The sequence below is a fragment of the Staurois parvus genome, unplaced genomic scaffold (genome assembly GCF_062004578.1).
Source record: "Staurois parvus isolate SC_StPar_1 unplaced genomic scaffold, SC_StPar_1.0 ptg000530l, whole genome shotgun sequence".
Lineage (NCBI taxonomy): Eukaryota > Metazoa > Chordata > Amphibia > Anura > Ranidae > Staurois > Staurois parvus.
Genome location: NW_028318326.1, coordinates 8555559 through 8576005, shown reverse-complemented (window position 1 = coordinate 8576005; position 20447 = coordinate 8555559). Strand labels below are relative to the sequence as shown.

At 40.4% G+C, this 20447-nt stretch overlaps 1 protein-coding gene across 1 annotated transcript in view; it reads right to left on the bottom strand.

Moving 5' to 3' along the window:
* The window catches only part of LOC149451620 (dynein axonemal heavy chain 11-like), a 590344-nt gene that overhangs the window by 256298 nt on the left and 313599 nt on the right, over positions 1-20447 (bottom strand). The window contains exon 43 of the mRNA XM_089690376.1: positions 17905-18047. Within this exon, the coding sequence (XP_089546502.1) occupies positions 17905-18047 (143 nt within the window). The remainder of the gene's footprint in view (positions 1-17904; positions 18048-20447) is intronic.

Here is a 20447-nt window from a genome sequence, read left to right as displayed (position 1 = left end):
CACTTGCAGGGGGGCTGTTTCAGACCAATCATGTGACTCCACATACTATATTCAGCAAACAATAAATGTGACTTCCACATCAATACATAAAAAGAAAAATATACATATTCCATAAATAGAATATATATATATATATATATATATATATATATATATATACACACATACACACTATATTGCCAAAAGTATTGGGACACTCCTCCAAATCATTGGATTCAGGTGTTCCAATCACCTCCATGGCCACAGGTGTATAAAATCAAGCACCTAGGCATGCAGACCGCTTCTACAAACATTTGCAAAAGAATGGGTCGCTCTCAGGAGCTCAGTGAATTCAAGCATGGTACTGTTATAGGTTGCCACCTGTGCACTAAGTCCATTTGTGAAATTTCCTTGCTACTAAATATTCCATGGTCAAATTTTAATGGTATTGTAACAAAGTGGAAGCAACTGGAACAACAGCAACTCAGCCACGAAGTGGTAGGCCACGTAAAATGACAGAGTGGGGTCAGCACATGCAGAAGCACACAGTGCACAGAAATCACCAACTGTCTGCAGGGTCAATAGCCAAAGACCTCCAAACTTCATGTGGCCTTTAGATTAGCACAACAGTGTGTAGACAGCTTCATAGAATGGGTTTTCATGGCTGAACAGCTGCATCCAAGCCTTACATCACCAAGTGCAATGCAGAGTGTTGGATGCAGTGGTGTAAAGCACACCACCACTGGACTTTAGAGCAGTGGAGACGTGTTCTCTGGAGTGATGAAGCACGCTTCTCTGTCTGGCAATCTGATGGACGTGTCTGGGTTTGGCAGTTGCCAGGAGAAAGTCATTCTCCTGACTGCATTGTGCCAAGTGTAAAGTTTGGTGGAGGGGGGATTATGGTGTGGGGTTGTTTTTCAGGGGTTGGGCTTGGCCCCTTAGTTCCAGTCAAGGGAACTCTTAAGGCATCAGCATACCAAGACATTGGACAATTGCACAATTTCATGGACAATTTCATGTTCCCAACTTTGTGGGAACAGTTTTTTCCTGTTCTAACTTGACTGCTCACCAGTGCACAAAGCAAGGTCCATAAAGACATGGATGAGAGAGTTTGGGGTGGAGGAACTTGATCTCAACCCGATAGAACACCTTTGGGATGAATTAGAGCAGAGACTGCGAGTCAGGCCTTCTCGTCCAACATCAGTACCTGACCTCACAAATGCACTTCTGGAAGAATGGTCAAACATCCCCATAAACACACTCCTAAACCTTGTGGACAGCCTTCCCAGAAGAGCTGAAGCTGTTATAGCTGCAAAGGATGCGCTAACTCAATACTGAACCCTATAAACTAAGACTGGGATCCCAATAAAATTCACGTGCGTGTAAAGGCAGGCGTCCTAAAACTATATAATGCAATATAGTGTATATATATATATATATATATATATATATATATGACACCAAAAGAATAGGAATTTTTTGTCCATAGCAAAAATAACAAGTTTTCTTTGGCTATCTCTGACCCTACAACAGTGTAGACACTAGAGGGAGTAAGATGATTTAAACTGTGGGCCAAAGGTATCTACTACTTTCGTTTGACACCTATGACAATGTGCATTTATTTTATTAGGCAGTGGATATGAAAGGCAATAAAGGTGATTTACATCAAAAACCCACAGTGGCTCAGAGAACACATGGTGAATAGGGCCAAATCTATGTTAGCAAGTACACTAGATAAATATCTGCCCCAGTGTTGCTAAGTTTGGTATGTAGCCCACATACATTCCATCAACAATGTCATAATTATAAATCACATATAAGCATACCTGATAACTTTTGAAAATCTGATTTCCTGAGAATGGTGGTGGAGTAGGGGGTGGAGCAGTAGCAAATTGTGAATGGTTGGTGTGGCAAAATTGTGCTAACAGTGAAAGGGGCTAAAACTTGAGCGAAGGAGTCAGAAGTATGTAATGTACATAGCTCAGGGGTCCAGGTTTGGTAAGATACATATTACAGAGGTTTGGTTTGGGTAACATACATAGTGCATAACATACATACAGAAGCTTAGGAGTCAGAATATATATATAGCTGAGTGCACAGCATGCCCTGTGATTCTTTTCACCACCAACCTCTTATATAGCACAGCAGTACCACCTATGTACATACATACATACATACAAACTCCATACAACATGCATACACAACATACACATTGCATACAAATACAGTACATACTCACATACAACATACATATTGTACATTGGAATTTACGTAGCTTTTACTTTCTGACTGCCTAGCACATTTCTTGAGGTGCTAATATGCCAGGGCAGTACAACAACCCCCCCCCCCCCCAAATTACCCCTTTTTGTAAAGTAGACACCCCAAAGATTTTGCAGAGAGGCATTTTGAGTCCATGTCACTTTAATGATATATTGCCCATGCATGCCATGGGTATATGTGAAATAACACTCCAAGACACATTAACTTGCTTCTGCCGAGTATGGGGGATACTACATGTGAGAGACTTTTTGGCAGCCTAGCTACATACAAGACTCCAAAATCCAATGACCACCTCCAGGCTTTCAAAGGTCAGATATCCTCATATCACTTCCCCACTACCTATCACAGTTTCTGAGGCCCTAAAATGCCAGGATAGTACAAACACCCCCCCAAATGGCCCCTTTATGGAAAGTAGACACCCCAAGGAATTTGATAAGAGGCATGGGGAGTATTTTACAGATATAATTTTTGTCATGGGGTTTTGTAAAAGAAAAAAAGAAAAGAAAAAATACATTTTTTGTTTTCTTTCTTCGTATTCAAAAAACGTGGCAACAAATGAGATCTGCAAAACACTCACCATGCCTCTGAGCAAATACCTTGGAGTGTCTACTTTCCAAAAAGGGGTCATTTGGGGGGGTGTTTGTACCAAGATCGGTGTGATCAGATGCTTTCCCAGTTTACAAATGGAGCTGTTTATATCCTGCAAAACTGAAGTGATGAAATGCTAATAGCTTCGATTTCTTAGACTACAGAGATGATTGGAGCCATTCTGGTCTCTGACCAGCACTATGATTAGCCAATGGAACTGCCGGATGCATTCTCGGATTCCCCTGTGGGACAGGAGAGCCCAAGAAAACTGTGGAAGGCAGCGGGGGGGTATGTCGTAACAACAATTCAACTGCTAATTGGCCACTAGGATTGCTTTTACATGGAAGCCAACTGCCAGCTGAAAAAAATGATACCAGGATGATGCCTGTAGGTGCAGGCATCATGGCGGTATAGTCACTTAAAGTCCAGCGACGTACCAGTACATTGCTGGTCCATGTTGGGCATATATGTAACAGCAGAGAACATGGGCATACGATGAATTGGCTCTGTGGATCAACATGACCGTAATTTATTCTTTTTGTAATGCCCATGTTGATGGTTAGGCCCAAGAGAGTTTTAAATTCAGAAACCGTGATAGGTTTCCATGCAAATTGTCTGGCAAGAGCTAAATTTGGGTGGGCGGCGATGTATTGTTGCGTATAAATTGTCTTGGCGCACAATCAATTGACACAAATCTTCAGTGAAAAATAGAGGAGGGGCTAACCGCTAGTGCTGGCAGTGAACGGGGCCAATCATGCTAACTCTGCATTTTTGGGGACACTATACAAAGGAGGCACTAATTTAGTTCTGTACGTGATCAATATCTTGATCAGTACAAACACTATACTAGTAATGGCAGTGATCAGCAACCTATAGCACGAGTGTTAAGTGTGCGGACAATATAATGCTAACTGACCCTGACACTATCTGATGTTGCTAGAGGCAGTAATACAGTGATCAGTGAAAAATGCTATATACTGACAATGTACTAATGGCACTGGTTGGGTGACGGGGTGATCAAAGGGTTAATAAGGTGATCAAAGGGTTAAATGTGCTAATCTAACGTGCGTGTGTAAAATGTAGTGCATTTACTCGGTGCCGTGTTCTCTCTTCTCTACCTGGATCGATGGGTGGAGGGAGGCAGCAGAGGGCACAGGTGCGTTCACACCCCAAAATAGGAAGTGATGCAAGATTAGGTCGCTTTGCCAAGAGCTGCTGCTCGCCCACAAAATGCGGGTAAGCAGTTGGCAAGTAGTTAAAAGTATTTTTGTTTAAATAATAATTACCATAGTGACAATTTTTTTAAGAGTTTTTTTATCAGAATAGTACAATGTTACCATAGTAACATTGTACTACTGTGTGGGGGAGGTGATCAGGGATTTTTAAATTTTTTTTTACACTTTGCTTTGCAGGAGAAATAATGATCATTTCTCCTGCAATGCAAAGCTTGCTGTCATGAACCTAACTCATTCTTGAACTGTCAGGAATGAGTTAGGTTTTGACAGCTCAGGACAGTGATCTGTGATTGGCTGGAGTTGGTCACATGGTACAGAATGCTGTGATTGGCCCCATGTATCATGTGACAGCTGTGGGCCAATCACAGCTCACTAGGAAGAGGAGCAGAGCTGTTATGAATGAGATTGATTCATAACAGCTTTGCTTACATTGCGATCATGTAATTGCATAGTGATCACATGATCACTGGGTCTCGTTCACCGAGATCTTCATTTCGCTGTGTTCGCTGGACACAGCAGTTGTGAGGGGGGAGTGCTGCAGCCCCACTAGGGCGTGCAGCACCCCCAGTGTTAGTACAGCGCTTTGCCTGTAGCCGCCGCTCTGCTGCAGTACATTGCGGGCGGATGGGAAGCGGTTAATTACAGCCTTTAGTCCGTTGGGATATGTCTCTACTAACTTTGAACATCTAGACTTTGTAATATTTGCCCACTCTTCTTTGCAGAACTGCTCAAGTTCTGTTAAATTTATGGTGACCGTTTGTGGACTGCAGTCTTCAAGTCATTCCACAGATTTTCAATGGGGTATAAGTTTGGGCTCTGACTAGGCCATGCAATGATATCCACCTTTTTCTCCTTCAACCACTGTGTGGTTATTTTGCTGTGTGCTTTGGGTCATTGTCATGTTGGAAGGTAAACCTTCTTACCATTGACAACTTTCTGGCAGAAGGCAGCAGATTTTCCTCAAGAATGTATTGGTATTTTGCTCCATCCATTTTTCCTTCTATCCTGAAAAGTGCTCCAGTCTCTGCTACAAAGAAACACCCCCATAACGGGATATTACCACCTCCATGCTTTACTGCAGGAATGGTGTTATTTGGATGGTGCGGTATATTGGATTTCCGCCAGACATATCGTTTAGTATTGAGGCCAAATAATTAAATTTTAGTCTCATTTGAAAATAACACCTTTTTCATGTGGTCTCAGAATTTTCAAGGTGTGTTTTAGCAAACTTCTGTCATGACTGCATGTGGCCTTTCATGAGGAGTGGCTTTTTTCTTGCAACCCTTCCGTACAAGACACATTTGTGGAGAATTTATAATATTGTTGTCACATGCACACATTGACCACTCTTTGTCATCAATTCCTGCAACTTTTTCAGAGTTGCTGTAGGCCCCTTGGTAGCCTCTCTGACCAGTTTCCTCCTGGCTCTTTTATCCAGTTTTGAGTGAGGTCTTATCCAGGGAGGGTCTGTGTTGTACCAAACTCCTTCCACTTATTAATAATATAATTCACTGTGCTTCTAGGCAGTGATAAAGCATTAGAAATGTTTTTGCATCCATCTCCTGACAGTCCACAACTTTATCCTGGAGATTATTTTGACAGTGCCTTGCCACCCTTAGTTCATTGTTTGCTTCAGTTGCACTACTAGGGACTGAAATACTGCAGGAAAGCTCTTTTCATGCTGAGCTGATTTAATCAAAATGACCACAGCTGATAACAGTTGATAGTCAAGTGGCTTTGTGTGCCATTGTGAAGGTGATGAGCTACTGTACACCTGGTTGAGTCATTTTAGGATGGGGAGATTTTTTTTCCAACTCAGTGATTCTGTTTTTGATTTTTTAAAACATTTTTCTGACATGTTGGTGTTATATCTTTCAATTGGATGTTATAAGATGCACAAAGCAAACACAGCTGGATAAAACAAAAACTCTGTCTATATTCATTTCAGGCTGCAAAGCAACAAAATATGATTATTTTAAAGGGGGGTGATTCTTTTCTATACCCACTGTATTTCACTGAATGTCCCTGGGGCCTTGAATATGTGGGAGACACCACCCAGAAGGCTGTGATAGAAATGTATAGCAAAGGTATTCTATTAAATCTAAGTAGTAAAATTTTTTAGTGGTCAGACATTTTATAAGAGGCACGTCATACTCATTTGTTATTAGCTTGACAAAGAGGATGGTATGCTTAAAAGTGTTGTTCTTACTTTGTACCCTATTTGTACCCTATTTGGAAGCAATAACATTTATACCTCCATTGCTGAAAAATCAGCTGTAAAAATCATTAGTTTTACTTCTGTTTCTTTAAATCTTTAATTCTATAAACGTAAAGGTGCAAATAAGAAACCTTCAGTTCCACTCTGCCTGGACAATACAAATAGATATTCAAAATGGTTGCATGCACACTGAATAAAGTATTACATTGTAATCTTAACCCTGACACTGACAGACTCCGTAGAAACTACATCCAACAAGTCTTCTCTCCCAAATGGTATGTCTGCTTTATATTCAGGTCATGCTTGTTAAATGCTAAACCGATAAACACAATCGCAATGTGACTGCTGTAATGTATTACATGTAGACTGCCCAGCAGAGGATGTATGTACTTCTGAAAAGCTAAAAGGACCTCAATAATTCAATTTTCCTTATGTGATCAGTGGACTCTGTGAGCTGCACTTGAAAGCAGCAACAAGATAAAAAACGCAGAAGGCAAGACTTTGGGAGGCTATTATGCTTGCGTCCCCTCCCCCAGATTTCACACACTTTTATGGCTCCATGTGAACTCTGCACAGTGGGAATGGTTCAAACTTCAATCCACAACTTGATCAATGGAAAAAAAAGTGCTAATAGGTGCCCAAGCTGCAAAATAGGGTGCCTTGATTCCAGATTTCAGTTCCTTTAACAAAAATAGAGTCTATGAAAGAAACCTCACTGGGCTCTATATAGATGTAATAAACTACAATGTACTTTAAAATAGAGATGATCTGTGTCTGTCTAGAGAATGAAGAACTACAATTCCCCAAATACCCCAAGCACACAGTTTCTAATTTTTGTATTAGTTAAGAAAATGCCTATTTTTGCTTATATATTGCAGTTACTGTATTTAGTGCTGATTTATTACACAGCACTTAACAGAGTGGATGCAGGGAATCGTTAGTGTTAGCAATGGTATGGAAGAATGTAGAAGAGTGTTTAAGCTTGAACTATGTTTGCCGCTGGATTTGAAACAACTGAGCTTTATTTCGCTAAAGGGAAGCTTTAGGCCCTCTGTACATGGTGGGCATCTAACTGCTGTGCAACCCTCCCAGCATTTTAGGCTCCGTCACACTTGTACAACTGAATGATCATGCGACTTTCATTGCGACTTTACAGTGTGACTTTGTAACGATTTTGACATTATTTTGATGCAATGTTGGTTGAGTGCAGCTTTGATGCGACTTTGGCTTTGATCAAGGATGATTTTTTGTGCTGTAAAAAGTCGCACACAAGTCACATGTATATCATTCAGGTGCAACTTTAGTGTGATTTTGGGGGGTTTACATACAAACTATGGCCCTAAAGTCGCATGAAAGCGGGACCAAAGCAGTACAGGAACTACTTTCAAGTCACTGCGACTTGGCGTCGCACACATATGAATGGTAGTCATTGGGAAACATGGGGTGCTACTTGTCATGCAACTTTGGACCCCAAAGTCACATGACAAGTCGCACAAGTGTGAATGGGCTCTTAGTGCACCTGGGAGAGACAGGTGCAGCATCCAGCCCTGTAGGCCTATTAAAGTCTATGGATGGCTGCAACTAAACAGGACTGAAAACTGTATTAAATAAAAGAAAATGGTGCTGCGCTAACACACTTATACTAATAGAAATGTTAAATCAAAGTGAGGTAAATAATGATCCCCTAATACATCCTCCTGTGTATAATGACAAAAATCAATACTTAACAATACTATGCAATCATATACAATGATATATCTAATATATTAAATGAACAAAACCATAGAAAAAATAGAAGTGAAAAACACAAAAAAACACAATACATAAACCCACTTGTGTCCCTAAACAGGGTGAAATGACAAATATCACTATACCACACGTGATGAAACACTTGGCATGAAATTAATGCCCAAAAGGTGCAGTGAAGAAATGACTGACAAATGACACTATTGTGCTTATGTGAACAAACAATGGGACGGACAGGATAAATTAACCTGACTAAAAGACAATGCTCAAGGACTGTTAGAATCCTTCCACATAAATGTGCAAATAACACGTAACAAAAAAAGTGTATATATAAGTATATACCGTGCTCAAGTCCCCAAACTTGGGACTATACTGCTATATAATGGCTGACAAATAAGTGAAAGCACAAATAAAAAATCAAGTGACACTCTAAAGTAAACACATAACTTGATTTAACCACTTTCACTCCTGAGGATTTACCCCCCTTCCTGACCAGGCCTCTTTTTGCTACTCGGCGCTGCACTAATTCAACTGATAATTGCGCGGTCATGCAATGCTGTACCCAAACAAAATTTACGTCCTTTTTTTCACACAAATAGAACTTTCTTTCGGTGGTATTTGATCACCTGTGCGCTTTTTATTTTTCACGCTATAAACAAAAACATTTTGAAGAAAAACAATATTTTTTACTTTCAGCTATAAAAAATATATAGTAAACTCAAAGTTATAGTTATAAATTTAGTATATATTATAAATTTAGGCCAAAATGTATTCTGCTACATGTTTTTGGTAAAAAAAATCCCAATAAGTGTATATTGATTGCTTTGTGTGAAAGTTATTGCGTCTACAAACTATGGTATAGATACTGCAATTTACTAAATTTTTTGCTATACAGAGCTGCGCTAGTTTAACGAACAATTGCGCAGTCATGCAATACGGTACATAAATTAAATTTACGCCCTTTTTTTCACATGAATAGAGCTTTCTTTTGATGGTAATTGATCACCCGTGCACTTTTTATTTTTGGCGCTATAAACAAAAACATTTTTGAAGAAAAAAATAATATTTTTTCATTTTGGTCATAAAAAATATCCAAAAAAACCAAAATATTTCGGCATAAATTTAGGCCAAAATGTATTCTGGCACGTTTTTGGTTAAAAAAATCCCAGTAAGTGTATATTGATTGCTTTGTGTGAAAGTTATAGCGTCTACAAACTATGGTATAGATAATGGAATTTACACAGCTTTTACTTTCTGACTGCCCATCATATTTCTTGAGGTGCTAAAATACCAGGAGAGTATAAACACCCTCAAATGACCCCTTTTTGGAAAGTAGACACCCCAAGCTATCTGCTGAGAGGCATATTGAGTTCATGGAAGATTTTTTATTTTTTTTCAAGTTTCTGGAAAATGACAAACTTTTTTTTACACAAAGTTGTCATTTAAATGATTTATTTCTCGCACAAGCCATGGGTATATGTGGAATTACACCCCAAAATACATTCTGCTACTTCTACCGAGTATGGGGATACCACATGTGTGAGACTTTTTGGGAGCCTAGCCACATACAGGAGCCTGAAATCCAATGGCCACTTTGAAAGCCTGAAGGTGCGGAACTACCTCATTTCACTTCCTCAATACCTATCACAATGTTTAAAGGCCCAGACATGCCAGGATAGCACCAAACCCCCCCAAATGACCCCTTTCTGGAAAGTAGACACCCCAAGGAATTTAAAAAGAGGCATGGTGAGTATTTTGCAGATCTCATTTTTTCTCCCAAGGTTTTGAAATATAAAAAAAGAATAGAAAAAATATATTTTTATTTTTTTTTCTTAATTTTTTAAAAACTTGTGGCAACAAATGAGATCTTCAAAATACTTACCATGCTTCTTATCAAATTCCTTGGGGTGTCTACTTTCCAAAAAGGGGTAATTTGGGGGGTTAGGTGCTATCCTGGCATTTCAGGGCCTCTGAAACTGTGATAGGTAGTCAGGAAGTGTGATGAGGAAATAAAGCCCTTTAAAAGCCTGAAGGTGCTTATTGGATTTTGGGGTCCTGTACTTGGCTAAACTGTCAAAACGTCTCTTACGTGTGGTACCCCCATACTCAGGTGAAGTAGCAGAATGTATTTTGTGGAGTAATTCCACATATACCCATGACATGTGTGAGCAATAAATCAAAATGACAATTTTGTGTAAAAAAAAAAATTTTTTGTAATTTTCCAAAAACTTGTGGTAAAAAATAAATTCTTCTATTGATTCAACATGCCTCTCAGCAAATAACTTGGGGTGTCTACTTTCCAAAAAGGGGTCGTTTTGGGGGTTGGGGGCATTTTATGCTCAGCATTAGAAGTTTATGCCAGACATCACTCACTCTTCTAACCACCTGAAGATCAAGCCTTTTCTGACACTTTTTGTTCACATGAAAAAAATCAGTATTTTTTGCTAGGAAATTAATTTAAATCCCCAAACATTATATATTTTTTTAAAGCAGACACCCTAGTGAATAAAATGGTGGTTACTACAATTTTTCATGGCACATAGTACTCAAAAGCAAATGTTTTTTTAGAAATACACTTTTTTTACTTTTAATGCACAAAAACACAATATATTGGCCAATTATTTGGTAAAATATAAAATATGATGGTATGCCGAGTAAATAGATACCAAACTTGACATGCTTTTAAACTGTGCATGCCCCGTGCAACGGTGACAAAATGCATACATTTTTAATATCCATAGGCAACGATTTAAAAGCCTTTAAAAGCTACCATTTTAGATTTACAGAGAAGGACTAGCATTAGAATTACTGCCCTTGATCTGACGTTCACGGAGATACCTCACATGTAGGGCACAGCCGCTGTTTACATACCGGCACAGGGTCAATGCTAGTGCGCACAGGTGTGCGTGCATGGGAGGGGGCGAGTTTTTTTTTTTTAAGTTATTTAGATTTTTTTTTTTTTTTTTTGCACTGTACCTTTAATTTTTTTTTTTCATCACTTTTAATGCTATCACAGGGAATGCAAATATCCCCTATCACTTCAATGGGCATTGTCATATATTCTTTTTCCAGAAATCTGGGGTCTATCAGACTCTAGATATCTCCTCTTCCCTTACATTATCTAATCAAACCAAAATCGGTGTGATCAGATGCTTTCCCAATTCACAAATGGCGTTGTTTATATTCTGCGAAACTGAAGTGATGAAATGCTCGTAGCTTCCGAATTCTTAGACTATAGAGATGATTGACATCACTCTGGTCTCCAATCAGCTCTATGGTCAGCTGGCAGAAACACTGGCTGCATTCTCAGGTCCCCCCGATGGCTCGGGACTGCCCGAGAAGGCCATGGAAAGCAGCGGGGGAGGGGGGCATCATCTCCAGCTGCTTGTAAAAGCAATCCTGCAGCTAATTAGCCAATAGGATTGCATTTATATGAAAGCCGATCACCGGCTGAAAGAAATGATACCAGGATGATGCCTGCAGCTGTAGGCATCATCCTGGTATAACCATTCAAAGTCCAGTGATGAACCAGTACATCGCTGATCCTTGTTGGGTATATATGTTATGTTCTTTTTTTTTTGCATGCAGCCTGTGGACTGAATGAAAAAAAGAGAAGAAATCTCTGGCAGAAAAAGTGTGTGGTATGCCCACCATTAGAATATTCCTCCCTGCATCCACCCACTTCTAATGGTGGGCACACATTAGGTCACACTTTGCCACAAGCGCCAGTTCCAAGACTGAACAAATGTCTAAATAGTGGCACGCTTGAATACAAATTGTCCACGAATAAGTGGTACCCCATATGGAAAAAGGATGACACCAAGTCCCAAACTATTTTGTCACTACTCCCCATGTAGTCTGGGCATTCGGTGGGCTCCATGTGACTATCTTTTCCCTCGTAAATCCGAAACTTATAAGTCTAGCCTGTTGTCCTCTCACAGGTCTTCTACATCTTGATCCCATATCTGGCACGCTTGCTGGGGAGAAATTGTTTGAATGCAAGGCGGCCAGAAAAATTAATCAGGGACTCATAAACGCAGATGTTTTGCTGGGGAGTATAGACATCTGCAAATTTTTGGTTAAGGTGATTTGCGAGGGGCTGAATTTTGTGGAGCCGAGGATGACAGATTGTATTGTCGTTGAAATGCATAAAACACATACTCTCATATCTATGCCTGGCCAGAGAGAACACGGCATATGGTATATCGGGTCTGCGCACCAATACAACCGCAATTCACTTTTTTCAGTAATGCCCATGTTGAGGGTTAGGCCCAAAAAAAATTTAAATTCGGAAACCATAATGATTTTCCATGTGACTGGTCTGGCAAGGTTTGAATTTGGGTTGGTGGCAATAAATTGTTGTGCCTATAAATTGCTTTGATCCACAATCAACCCATACAGATATTCCGTGAAAAACAGATCCAAAAATCAAGGGGAGTAGTTACATTTGCTATTTCCACCTGAATTCCGGGTTGGGCAATGAGTGGGGGAAGTAAAGGTGCTGCAGAATTTGTGGGTTGTCAATCAGGATTTGCAAGCACATCCGGAAGGATACTAGGAGCTCTATGGGCCTGTGTGCAAATTCTTGGTGGCTGCGGGACAATACTTGTGCTTGCCACCGCACCAACTTATACTGGACTTATGTGACTCGCCACGTCACCAAGTGATACTGCAGTGCTGGAATTATTATACAGGATTTATATGGCACCAACAGATTGCTCAGTGCTTTACAGTATAATGGGAGACAATACAGCAACAATACAGTTCAATACAAGAGGGTTAGGAGGGCCTTGATCCTGGGAGCTTGCAATCTAAGAGATATGTGAAAGACCAAGATGTACTAGACCGCTGGTGCTCGCCAGTTCACCAAAAGGTAGCGCGGCACTAGTACTGGCACTTTGCTGCATATGAGAGTCCTCAAAATTTACCAACAAGTGCTAACAGAGATCAGGCCTGATTCTGCGAACACTGCGGTTTTGTGTGCAATGTATCAAGTGACAGTGACCTACTGACACTGCACTTGCTGGGGGATATAAGCATAGGGGCTAAACCAGCAATGGGCAAACTACGGCCCGGTGGACCTTTTAATCCGGCCCGCGGAGCGTGCTGTCAGGATGTGTGTAGGCGGGGCAGCGTGACGAATGTGAGGGGAGCTAGGCTCCTCTCACAGTCCGCCCTGAAGACCGGAACGGCGCGGGAACACGGCGAGAGGAACGCGCGGAGCAAAGGTAAGTAAATTGACACAGGGGGGAATGAATTACTATATGGGGGAATGAATTACTATAGGGGGGAATGAATTACTATGGGGGATGAATTACTATAGGGGGGATGAATTACTATATGGGGGATGAATTACTATGGGGGATGAATTACTATGGGGGATGAATTACTATATGGGGGATTAATTAATATGGGGAATGAATTACTATAGGGGGGATGAATTACTATAGGGGGGATGAATTACTATATGGGGGATGAATTACTATGGGGGATGAATTACTATATGGGGGATGAATTACTATGGGGGATGAATTACTATATTGGGGATTAATTAATATGGGGAATGAATTACTATAGGGGGGATGAATTACTATAGGGGGGATGAATTACTATGGGGGATGAATTACTATGGGGGATGAATTACTATATGGGGATTAATTAATATGGGGGATGAATTACTATGGGGGATGTATTACTATATGGGGGATTAATTAATATGGGGAATGAATTACTATAGGAGGGATGAATTACTATAGGGGGGATGAATTACTATATGGGGGATTAATTAATATGGGGGATGAATTACTATGGGGGATGAATTACTATATGGGGGATTAATTAATATGGGGAATGAATTACTATAGGGGGGATGAATTACTATATGGGGGATGAATTACTATGGGGGATGAATTACTATATGGGGGATTAATTACTATGCTTACTATGGGGAATATTCATTCATCTACTCTTGGTCTGGCCCCCGGGTCCAATATATGAACCCATTGCGGCCCTCAAGTCAAAAAGTTTGCCCACCCCTGGGCTAAACGCAGGTGCTGGCAGGTGCCGTGGCTGATCCCACTAACGCTGCGTTTTGGGGACGCTATACTAATGTGAACGCTGGTATAGTACTGATCTGATCAAAGATATTGATCCGATCAGACACTATACTAGCAATGGAGGTTTACTGTGTATGAGCGTCTTCCTGGCAATAAAGGGGTTAATTGTGATGACTGGTGTACTGACAGGCAATCTGATGCTATCTGGGAGGGGCGTGAAAACCAGAGGAGTGCAAATCATGTATATATATATATATATATATATATATATATATATGTGATTTTGCGCACCTGTACTGCCCTGTAGCAGTATTTCTGCTATAGGGCGGTCAGGAAGCGGTTACAGAAGCGGTTTGTGTTACGGCGCTGCGTTACTTTAACTGACAATTGCACGGTCATGCAACACTGCACCCAAATTAAATTTCCGGCCTTTTTTTCCCACAAATTGAGCTTTCTTTCAGTGGTATTTGATCGCCTGTGCATTTTTTATTTTTTGTGCTATCAAAAAAAAGGCTGACAATTTTGAGAAAAAAAAACAATATTTTGGACTTTTTGCTATAAAACATGTCCAGTAAAAAATTTAAAAATCAAATTTTGTCAGAAATTTCAGCCAAAATTTATTCTGCGACATGTCTTTGCTAAAAAAAAATCCCAATACGAGTAAATTAATTGGTTTACGCTTTCAGGATCAGTGTGTTAGGAACTGACAGGGAGCAGAGCTGCAGTGTAAACACTGCAGCCATGCTCCCTGTCAGTGATTGCCGGTAATCGCCGGAACCCGGTCGGGACCTGGTGATTAACAGCCACGGCCACGATCGGCAGCGCGGGTAGGGCGGGTGCGCACCCCCTACCTATTTCGCAAAATGACGTTTTAAAACGTGATTTTGCGCAGGGGTGTCACCCTGTGGCTGTTTTTTCTACAGTGGCTGGATGGCAAGCAGTTAATATGCAAGAAAGTCCACATAAATCTTGTCACCAATTGTAAATAAAACAAAAACAATCGCCCACGTGTGTGATCTTCAATATAGCTGAATATATTAAAAACTCCAGCAATAAACAAATATTGCAGGTGAAAAAAGGTGGGATCCTTCACTTGTAAGATTGCCCCCTCCCCTTCATGAAGCGACCCCACAGGGTCAAAAAGCTTTCATGCTATTAGACGCAGCCAACCGCTCAGTCCTCCAAATCAGATTCGGTATCACAAATAGTGGTGGTATCCCCCTCCAGCACTTACAGGTATCACCGATCCTGATATCCAGGTTGTTTTCATATGGTCTAATTAAAACTCAGCTTCCTCATCGGTGTTATAAAAACAAGAAGAAGACTCCTTCCATCGAGTGATATTGTTTCATTTATTTATATATTAAAATACAATAAATGCTCACTTACATGTATTGAGCAAAAAACATGCTCACAAATCCTCATAGGACCTCATGAGTGTCCTCCTATGGGTGTATCAAAATGGCGCTCACGCTGGAAGTGATGTCACCATGTTTTCGTCTCCGTACTCGTGTAAGAATGCAGTCAGAAAGAGAAATGATTGCTTTTACAGCCTTTATGGGCTGTACAAAAAAAAAATCTTCACCACCCTCCACAAGTAGTACAGTGTCACTATGGTGACACTGTAATGCTAGGGTGATGGTATGTTAAAAAAAAAATAGATAATTAAAAAAAAAAAAAAATAAAAATGTAAAAAAATTTTGAAAAATTATAATTTTTGGTTATAAACTAATTTGTTATTTTTTTTTACTAAAAAAATAACTGAATAAATTTTGACCAAGATTATTTATTTGCAAAAAAATAAGAAAAACACTTTTTTTTCAAAATTTTTGGACTTTTTCATTTATATAGCAAAAACAATAAAAATCCCAGTGGAGAATAAATACCACCAAAATAAATTTTTATCTGTCTTAAAAAAATGCAAAAAAATTCATATGGGTACAGTGTTGCATGACCACGCAATTGTCATTCAAAGTGTGATAGCACTGAAAGCTGAAAATTGGCCTGGACAGGAAGGGGGTAAAAGTGTCCGGACTTGAAGTGGTTAAAGGTGAAGTGGTTCAGAAAACGGTATACAGTGAGAAATGCCAAAAATACTGATAAAAACATGTGAGGTTAATTTACACTTGCTTCAAAATGTGGCATTGGACACGCTTTTTTGAAGCATCCTGAATGCCAATCAAAGCACCTGTTCACATGTTGTGTTTGCTTTGGTTCGCTTTGGTTCGAAAATTATACCCCATGTCAAGTGCTTCAAAGCATCTCCAAATCCTCCATAGAAGGAGCCTTCCATCTCTATGACAAAGTTCACTTACAGCACCTGAAGCTTTTTAGGGACTTTTATTCAGCGTTAGCCTTGCTTTGTATTGGAGGTATTGCAAGTTTGAGATATCCCAGGATGCACTGTGAAACCAACAAGTGAACTGAAACGACCTCCTCAGCAGTCACGTCTGGTTCACACACACACATAATGCAGAGGAAACTGGTTTATACGTTTCCTCTTTGGCTTGTAAAGCCTGTTTTGGGACCTGTAGCCTGGAGATTTCTAAGAGATTTGGGAGGGATGCAATCTCCAATCCTGGGCCCATGTTTTGAGAGCAGCCAGCGCGCTGATTGCACAGGTGTGTGCAGGCCTTTTTGTGGAGGCCAGGCTATGATTCTGGGCTCCACCTTGGCAGACAGGAGTCAGGAGGGCAGACAGGAGGTCTCTGCCTTGGAGTCAGGTGGGCTTCACCAAGGAGAGGTGGAAGCCAGAATAGCTGTGTGCTAGAGGTTTGCTGTGTGCAAAAACAACCTTGTGGAAGGAGTCTGTAGGAGACAGATATAAAGCGGTATAGCTGAAAGAGCCAGAAGGCTGAATTGGTTTGATGGTGGATACCCCTGCGTGGGAAGCATTTGTGTTTATGGAACCTTTTCTTTTAAATAAAATTGCGCATAAGGCCCTTTAAAGAAGCGAGTTGCTGTGTGCTCTAACAAGAAAAGCTCTACCATTTTGAAGCGAGTTCCCACTATATATATATATATATACACACACACACACAGGAAGTGTGTGTGGTGCAGACAGCACATCTGGTGTGCAGCAAGTAGCAGGAAGGTGAGCTCGGTGAGGACTGGAGCAGAGCAACTAGCAGACGGCTTATGTGGTGTGCAACATGGGAACGCTATAGCAGAAGGTGAGCAGGGACTGGAGAGGGAAGACTGAGTGGGAGAGAATCAACAAAGTTGGGGAACCAGAACAGTAAAAAATTATCAGATGTCACATGTGGTGAGCATCATGGGAGCAATAAAGCGGGAGGTGAGCGGGGACCAGAGAGAGAGGAAGAGTGTGTGTTAAAGTCAAAGCAAGTATAAATGAGTACTTTGGGTATAACTACTCTATAGCTACTACAGTGGTGCAAGCTGGATTTCATTGCTTATACCAAAACTACACACAGATTTTATAGGTAGGTGTCTGTATGAGGACAAGAGGGAGGCTGGATATTTTCATAGGAAACATTATAACTTTACAAAGCACAATATGCATCTTCATATCATTCAACTGCAGCAGCCAAACTGAAACAACAATCATAAATTCGGAAGCGTAGTTTGTCTTTTTTTAAGACAACAAAAATAGCATACACATAACAGAAATCCTTTATTTCCTCCTAACCTGTGAAAATATAGTGATAATGTTTAAAGGACGATTAGCATGGGACAATATATCACCAAGATTCATTGTAGATTGAGACAAGGACATTTATCATTGTTTTCCTTTCCCCAAAAGGCTGGGTTCTCAATCCCATTGTCATTATTTTATTCCCACCTTCAGCTGCCGACGGATCCTGTCAATAAAGAACTGCCAACAGTTATCTCGGGAGTCTGGGAGGCCGAGAGCGCGCAGCTCCATCCTGACTGAAGATACAATGTTGTCCATTTCCTCTTCACTAAAAAGATCCGGGATTTCTCCTACACAGAGCAAATATACATAGGGTGAGCACACAAACACTAAACAGGGATTATAGGTACACATTGCCTTCCTCTGGATCAACTGTGGGTAAAGGATTGTGTATATAGGATTGTATATTTTTTTCCCCTTTTATTAGTTGAACTAAATTGTGTCATTTTCAGTCAGACTATGTAACATTGCCCAGCAGGACTACAGCACAGTTCCACTAAGGTATAATTATCAAATGGATTTATAAACTACTGAATTTTCTGCCTTTTAAAGTGAACCATTCACAGTGGAGGTATGGAAGATTCCATTGCTGACTTCCTGAAAATCTTGCCTGGCTGTTTTATAGACCTTCTGGCTTTAATACATTCTAAACCACTGATCCAGAGCAAACATGCCAGTCAGAAGTGTTAGAGGAAAGTCAGAAGTCCTTATTTGCATATTCTGTAGGTATGCGTTAACTTGAACTTTATGATTTTGAAGGAACATGTGCAACAATATACTTGTGTTCAGTTTTTAAGTTTAGGTACACTTTATTTTGCTCCATGCTCTGGGTCTAACTCAGAAGTACTGAAGCTACAGACAGCTAAGCAACTAGCATTTCCAAAAGAAGGCAAGCAATTACAGCCCACATATTCCTCTCATGACCAAAATACTATAAACATACTATAAATCTGCCATAAAATTAGAATCAGTAACTTGCTTTGAATTATTTTACTCTCCTCATCATGTTCTTCAGTGGCTTTAAATTTTTGTAACGGCTGAATGTTTTTTACCTACATTCTATACATGAATGTAAAAAAAAACATCTGTTTTGCCATGTTACAACCAAAAACGTAAATGTATTTTATCGGGATTTTATGTGATAGACTAACACAAAATGGCACATAATTGTGAACTGGAAGGAAAATGGTAAATGGTTATCAATATTTTTACAAATAAATATGTGAAAAGTGTAGCGTGCATTTGTATTCAGCCCCCCCCCCGTGTCAATACTTTGAAGAATCACCTTTCACTGCAATTACAGCTACAAGCTTTTTTGGAGATGTCTCTACCAGCTTTACACATCTACAGAGTGACATTTTTGGCCATTCTTCTTTGCAAAATAGCGCAAGCTCTGTCAGATTGGATGGAGAGCAATTTTCAAGTCTTGCCACAGACTCCCAATTGGATTTAGGTCTGGAATTTGAATGGGTCATTCTAAAACTTGAATATGCTTTGATCTAAACCATTCCATTGTAGCTCTGGCTGTATGTTTAGGGTCATTGTCCTGCTGGAAAGTGAACCTTCACCCCAGTCTCAAGTCTTTTGTAGACTCTAACAGGTTTTCTTCTAAGATGGCCCTGTATTTGGCTCCATTCGTCTTCCCATCAACTCTGACCAGCTTCCCTGTGCCTGCTGAAGAAAAGCATCCCTACAACATGATCCTGCCACCACCATGTTTCACAGTGGAGATGGTGTGTTCCAGGTGAAGAGCAGTGTTAGTTTTCTGCCACACATAGCGTTTTGCTTTTAGACCAGAAAGTTCAATTTCGGTCTGACCAGAGCACCTTCTTCCACATGTTTGCTGTGTCCTCCACATGGCTTCTCGCAAACTGCAAACGGGACTTCTTATGGCTTTCTTTCAACAATGGCTTTTTTCTTTCTACTCTTCCATAAAGACCAGATTTGTGCAGTGCATGACTAATAGTTGTTCTGTGGACAGATTCTCCACCTGAGCTGTGGTTCTCTACAGCTTCTCCAGAGTTACCATGGGCTTCTTGGCTGCTTCTCTGATTAATGCTCTCCTTGCCCAGCCTGTCAGTTTAGGTGGATAGCCATGTCTTGGTAGGTTTGCAGTTGTGCCATACTGCTATAACCTAATCCTGCTTTAAACTTATCCACAACTTTATCCCCAACCTGTCTGGTGTGTTCCATGGCCTTCATGATGTTGTTTGTTCACTAATGTTCTGTAACAAACCTCTGATGGCTTCACAGAACAGCTGTATTTATACTGAGATTAAATTACACACTGTTGGACTCTACTTACTAATTAGGTGACTTCTGAAGGCAATTGGTTCCACTAGATTTTAGTTAGGGGTATCAGAGTAAAGGGGGCTGAACATAAATGCAAGCCACAATTTTCAGATATTTGTAAAAATACCAAAAACATGCTGGTAGTTTAAATGGCTCCTGTGTATACTGGGCCTAGTAAGTGTGTGCAAATGGCTATGCACATGTGTTATAACATTTTGTATGCCATTCCCAAGCCCGAGCGATTGGAGAGGGTTCAGGAAAGAGCTGGCAACCTATCTTATAAGAATTTGCCAGAAAATTTTATGAAAAAGGCTCTTAAAGGTAACAGACATGGTGCCCACAGGGCCGGTGCTTCCACCGGGCAAATTAGGTGGCTGCCTAGGGGCACCTGGGCACTG